A 6,910-nucleotide genomic window follows, 5' to 3' on the forward strand; every position below is an offset into this window, starting at 1 on the left:
CAACTGAGCCAATCTAGTTTGATATGACCACCAAATAAAACCATATCAAATATAAAAATAATATAGCCTGTGGTGGGATCACGTAATGAGAGTTGATCACGTACCGAGAGAAGGGCCCTGATGTTCACGTCAGACAACTTCTCACCATCATCGTCACGGAGCTCGCTAGCAAAAACAAGATCAATGAAGTCCGGGCACCCCTCTCTCTCTTTCGCTGCGGCCTTGTGCAAAGCCAGCATCCTCTTCATCATCTCGTCCACCTTCCGATGGGCTTTGACCACCTTGGCCTTTCACACTAGCAAGTCCATCCAACCAATCCCCGGCACAAAATCCCCTATATTGAACATCCCAGCACCAGTCATCAACTCCTTCAGAACATCCTTGAACTTACCCAGCTCCTCATCAACACTTCCAAACACTCTCTGGCTCAACATCACACGTTCAATGATGTTGGTTGTGGTGCATATGAGCATCTCTGAAAGTAAAACAGGTTTGGCTAGCTTGCTAGACTCGTGCATGGCGTGGAGCATGTGCGTGACTTCGGAGCGCCTCACGTCGGCCCACTTGGCGAAGCCTTTGTTGCCGAGCATGTGAATGGTGCTGAGCCGGCGGAGGAGTTTCCAGCGGGGTGTGTAGTTGGAGAAGACCATGTCATCGCCGTTGTACACGGCTTCTTTGGTTTTCATGGTGGCGGTTGGGCGGTTGGCGAACTGGTGATCGAAGATGGTCAGGAATGAGCGAGCAGCGGAGGATGTGGACGCTAAGACCACACTTCTTGTGCCGAGCTTGAGGTACATGATGGGGCCGTACCGTTTGGCGAGGTTGGCAAGGGAGACGTGAACTGCTGGGCAGATGAGTGGGAGAGCGCCGAGGATTGGGTAACCTCTTGGGCGGGTGGGACCCGGGAGGGTTGAAAGGCGGTGATGGCGGAGGAGAAGGTGGAGAAGGAGAGGGAGAAGAGAGAGTGAGGATGATGAGAAGGAGTGTTGCATCCATTGTGATTTGCAGTTGTTGGTTTCTGGTGATGTGCTTTTGGGGTAGTGGCCCTTTGTTGATTGGATTGGGTTTAAATAGGCCTAGAATGAGGGTAGTTGGGTTGGGTTAGTTCGGAAAAGTCAGCGTGATAGCCTTTGTCATACTAGGATTGTTTGTCGGTTCATTTTTTTCTTGTGATGGGACAAGGGGAAATGGTTTTGAATTAGTTTATGGGTGGATGAAATGTGATTTATCTTTCAGGGATTATTAAGTTGGAAGAAGATGGATCTTTGAATTAGTTTACTGGAGGATAAAATGTGATTCATCTTTTAAGGGGATATTAAGTTGGAAAATTGAAGGATCATGAGGTTGCTTGCAAGTTTCAAATAGATTTTGTAAATTGTTACCATTTTTTTATACCTTAAAAAAATTCTAGTTTTTTCTTATTTTTTTTTTTTACAAATTAGATAAGTCATGACTTGCACAATACAAAAATTGATCATTTATCTCATGCACATTCATTCAACAAAAGAAAAAATTGAATTACAAGTCTATCCCTACTGTTGTGGATCTTTTTTTAGTATTACTATATCAGTTAAATTTCAAATTCTGAACAATAAAAGTTCTCATAAACATTTATGGAAAGCAAAAGCTAAGAGCTTAAAAAAGAAAAACAAAATGATTAAAAGACAAAATTAAAACTGGCACATAAATTCTCCGAGCCCATGAAGGGCGATCGAGGGCCTTGAAAGAAGCGGGTGAGTTGCGGGTTAAGCCTTCCAAATGTTGCCAAAGCATCGGCGATCTCATTAACGCTCACGGGAGATGTTCTCAAGATTTGTATTTGGGAATTCAGAAAGATGACGCTTCAATTTGTGATATTCGTCTTCAACGTGCCAAGCAACACATGCGTTGTAATTTTTGAGAAGTTGTATGATACCAGGACAATCACATCATAAGCGAGAAGGATCCCAGCGATGTTCTGCACAAGTCTGAAATGCAAGGTTAATAGCAGCAATTTCTGCCTCAAAGGGTGACTTCGTAGTGGTTCCCTTGGCTCCAGCAAGTAAGATACGGTTCATATTAATAACAATGATGAAACCTAGACCAGCAGAAGCAGAATTAGCATCCCATGAAGCATCAGTGAAAATTGTAATGAAATTGTTATAGCATTGAGGGATAAGAGAGTCCCTAAGAGAAGTCCTGTTGAAGTCTTGAAAAATGGACCAGGCTCTAGAGACGACCAAGTTGAAATTGACCTGAGAATTTTTAAAGATCAAGTTGCATCTACTTTTCCATATGATCCAAGCAACCGTGGCAATGAAAGCTTGCGGCCTCAGCTTATCAATTTTTGAAGGGGCTGGTTCCAAAAGCCAAGAACCAGTGCTAAGGATGGAAAAAACAGAATGGTTCCACCCCAACAAATCCAAGACGGTGGAACCAACAATGTGATATCATTCTGCATTTCCAAATTAGGTGTTCACCATCTTCGGGGAACGAGGTCGCAAAAAGGGCAATTCTTTGTTTGGACCAATGTTAAGATGATACATGTAAGCACTAGTAGGAAGTCTCCCAAGAGCAAGTTTCCAAAGGAATACTTTTATACGAGGGAGACTGGAAGCTTCCAGATGATAGACCAACCCTTCCAAATATTTTGATGAGGGATTAAAGAGGCAGGGGAGAATCATAAAGCTGTTGAAGCAACGAGCACGGCAAGAAATGTGATTCCGGATCCAAAAATTGTTCTCCATCCTGCTGATTTTGTTGTTACCAATCTGATCCCAATTCAAAGAGTTTCCAAACAGATTGCTTAAAGTGTTAAAACAAAAGCTCTCAGAATTGAGAAGATCAGGAAATTTGATGTTTTCCAAAGGCAGTGACATATTAAGAAAGGTAGGCTTGTAGGAGATAGGGAGGTCAAAAATGCAAGGATCATTCCAAATATCAACCCCTAAAGGATTACAGTTAAGAAGAGTAATATTAGGTTTTAAGAAATTTGCAGTATTACAGATAGATTTATAAAACCAGGAAGGATTTGAAACTTGAGTAGGATTCCAAAGATGCCAACCATTGTATTTAAGCTTAAAAATATCAACCCAAATTTTTTTATCCGAATTGAGAATCGCGAAAACATTTTTAGCCATAAGGGAATGCTTAACATAGCGAAGGTTGCGAATACCGAGTCCCCCCTCAGACTTTTTAAGAGTATTAGTAGTCCATCCAATGGTGTGAAAGCCATGATTGCTGCCATTTCTACCCCAGAGAAAGTTACGAGCAAACTTTGAGATACAATCGAGGATTGAATTAGGCAAGTTCATAACAGAGAGGATGTAATTTGGGATGGCAAAAATGACACTGTTGAGAAGGGTAGCTCTACCAGCCGTAGTTAAAGAAGAGTGATTCCGAGGGAGTGAATGATATTCCTAACTTTACTAGGAAAATGCTGAAGTTGTCTAACAAGAAGTCTCTTGGGAGAAATAGGGGTGCCGAGATAGGTGAAAGGAAAACTACCTAAATTGATCCCTAGAATTTTTGAAATGGAGTTTGCTAGCTTATTATTGCACCAGGAAGGGACAAAGATAGCAGACTTGGAAAGATTAGGCTTCTGACCAGTGAGATCCTGATAAATGTTAAGGCAAAGGAGGCAATTCCTAAGCGAGGCTCGAGAGGCACGAGTAATTAAAAATTAGGTCATCCATGAAAACATCAAATGATTAAAATTCCTGGGCAAGCTAGAATTAAAACCCTGGACCAAATCAAGAGACATAGCCTTATTGAGAATAGCCGACAAATTTTGAGAAACTAAGAGATATTGTAGTTACATAAACATTTATGTGACTACAATATCACTAAGCTAAAGACTTTTTGACTTTTTTCTATGTTGCGTCCTTATTTATTTTTATTATGGTAGTAATTTTTTCATTACCTTCCCAGTGGCCTCATTTTCATAAAATATAAATTTAAAATAAAATTAATTTAAAAAAATTTGAATTTTCAGGTCTTATTCGATAATTGATTTTTTTCAAAACACTAATGCCCATGTACAATTTTTCTGAGGATTTTGAAATTTCTGTATGTCCTATAAAAGTCTCCTGGTGATTGACTTTTGAGCTTGATTGGGAGGGTTGCTTGTACATTTAGATTTTGAATTTTGCATAAAAGTTTATTTATTAAATTATAAATAATTTGATTGAAGTCGTCCCTTGTGGCAAAACTAATTTTCCCCTGTACTATTTTTTTCTAGTTACAAAATTTATAGGAGTCTTTCTATTTTTACTTTTACTCCGGCCTCTTTTGTCGCCATTTTATGGTTAATATGGAGTAATTTAGATACTTTAAAATTTAGTTAATATTAATAAATAATAATCATGATATTAAGTAATTTTTATAATAACAACGGTAGTTTAAAGGAATTATATAGTTACAAAAAAATCCATGATTTTGTGATAAATTAGAAATTCCATATACTTATATATAAAAACACATAATTTATTTATTAAATAACTAAAACCATGGTAAGTTTACAATATCTCACTTTATAATGTTTCATATTAGTTTTTAAAATAACTCTTGACAAAAACTATAAATAAGATTTGAACCATCCACCTTCGAACATGGGAGATGGGACTATGGGAGGAAATAAAATGGCACTACCTTATAGGTGATATCTTATATTAGTATTTGAGCATATGTTAGATTTTTTTTTTTCTTCACAAAGTAGACAAACCACATGTCAAAAGGTGCACATCAACGAAAATTGATCACAAGGCTCATGTGCATTCACCCAATGGATGAGGAGATTAGATTGTAGGTTTGCTTCCACATTGGGGGACCATTTTTTGGCACCATTGTGTCTAGGGATAGTAATGGGGTGGAGAATCCCTATCCCAAGGAAGATCCGACTCGACATGAACAAGGATTCTTCGATTCCCTCCCGCGTGGGGGTGGGGATGTGGGTGGGAAATGCCCTCTTTGCTTCTTGGGGATCCCCGACCCGATGGAAATTATATATATATAATTTTTTTTCCAACATTAAAAAATCCAAAGCCCTAAATAATGATACAAAAAACTTTAATTTTAGATTGTACTGCATACTTATATGAATTCCAAATTTTATATTTTTCTCTATATTGCAAACCATTTGGAGTTTTTTTACATAAGTTTTTATATGTTGGTTTGACAAGTTTGTTAAGCTCTATATATGTTGAATAGTTTTCATGTTTTTCATGTACGTATCTATGTTGAGTAGTTTTTATATTTTTCATAGATGTATTGGTATCAAATTTATTTTTAAAAAATTTAAATTTATAAATAAAGTACTAAAATGTAATAGAAATGTTTGCAAATGGAGAATCAATTTCCCCCGTTGGGGAATTGGGGCCTGGGAATCCCCGTCCCTGTCTTGTTAGCAGCCCTAATTGTGTCTAACATGTTTAAATCATGTACAATAAAAATCTCTATATGACATATTTTATAGTAGGGCAAGTATCACTAGACGAAAGGCCTTTGGTTTAGAAAAACTTTTATTAATTTAAATTTTATTTATTCTTTTAGAGCAATTCTACGGGGAAAAAAATCTAGAAAAAAGAACGCAGGACATCCCAACACAGAGTATCTTTTCTTACAATTAAAAATTAAACAATAGAAGTTTTGATGGGTAATTTTTTTTTGTGGGTACCATACTATAATCATATTTCATTTTTAGTATCAAACTTTAATTTGTATCATTTTGGTCATTAAGCTTTAATTTGTGTTCACTGTGAGAGTGCCGAGGGGATTCCAGAGAGAATTTGATGACATACATGTCGGATTTGTTATTTCAACATCATCAAAGAGAGGTACGACGCTATTATTATTGACCAGTTTTCCGGGCCTACGTGACATGTTTCGTGTCACTAGGAGTGGCCACATGCCCTCAAAGTTTGTAAAATTGCCAAAAAAACCCTTTAAGTTTGTAAAATTGCCAAAAACACCCCGTTAGTTTTGCAATCCCCAAAATCCCCCTCCTTTTAAACTCTATGTTTTTCAAACCCCCAAACCCTGTAACGGATGTGAGCAGAGTGAGTTTCAAATTTTTTTGGACGAAAAATGCCCTTGCATAGGGAGTCGTGGCTGCAGCCATCTCGGCGATTTGAGAGGAAGTGGGCGGTTTTCCGTGGGGTAACCCGAGAGACGAATTTATTGGAGCCGTTTAATTGCTTTTTCTCAACTCACGTCTTGACTTTTTCCATTTCAAGTTGTCTCCGAAGTTGTCTCTACGGCGAAAGCCTCATGAATCGGCATTTCATCGACTTTTCCCTTTCCACGGTATCTCGAAGGAGAAGTCCCCACGACTAGTTTGCATTTCATCGGTTGAAATCTAAGGTATTGAGTATGGTTTTATGTTAAGCTGCTACATTACAAAGAAAGATTTTTCGGTTTTGTTTTGTGCTCTGTTTTTGTTGGAAGATATTGAAGTCGCAGAGGGATTTCTGGTGGGGTTTTTGTTAGTCTCGAGGAGATTTCTCGGTGGGGTTTTGTTTTGTTTTGCATTTTTGTATGTATACACTATCGAATTAGTTTTTTCGATTGTTATGATTTGTGTAATATTTATAATGTACATTTTGCCGTTTCGTTTGATATGGTTGCAGTTTTACAAATGAGGTTGACGTTTAAGAAATGAGATGTTACAGTTTAACATTTGTTGTCTCTGTTTAAGTATTCTCGTCTCTGTTTAACAAAATGGGTCTCTGTTTAACATTTTATATCTCTGTTTAATAACTGAGAGTTTACCGTTTAAAACCTTATATTTCCGCTTAAACTTTTGTCAATACTGCATGTTGAATGTGTTGTTATTGTCGCAGGCTTGTGATTATGGCGGTCAACCTAGTTAATGGCCGATGCTATTTGACACCGGTAGTGGAGACTTTAGCTGAATTGAAAAATAACATGACCC

At 37.8% G+C, this 6,910-nt stretch overlaps 1 protein-coding gene across 1 annotated transcript; it reads right to left on the reverse strand.

Annotated features, from left to right (window-relative positions):
* Positions 1-290: 290 nt before the first annotated feature.
* LOC120265213 (flavonoid 3',5'-hydroxylase-like) lies at positions 291-992 on the reverse strand. The gene has a single exon (XM_039273097.1). It carries the CDS (start codon positions 990-992, stop codon positions 291-293), a length of 702 nt encoding a protein of 233 aa, XP_039129031.1.
* Positions 993-6,910: the final 5,918 nt, after the last annotated feature.

This window comes from Dioscorea cayenensis, chromosome 7 (genome assembly GCF_009730915.1).
Source record: "Dioscorea cayenensis subsp. rotundata cultivar TDr96_F1 chromosome 7, TDr96_F1_v2_PseudoChromosome.rev07_lg8_w22 25.fasta, whole genome shotgun sequence".
Classification (NCBI taxonomy): domain Eukaryota; kingdom Viridiplantae; phylum Streptophyta; class Magnoliopsida; order Dioscoreales; family Dioscoreaceae; genus Dioscorea; species Dioscorea cayenensis.

Bases quoted from the DNA above. Each gene is read 5' to 3' on its own strand.
- LOC120265213 (XM_039273097.1), bottom strand. From the start codon at position 992: ATGCAACACTCCTTCTCATCATCCTCACTCTCTCTTCTCCCTCTCCTT.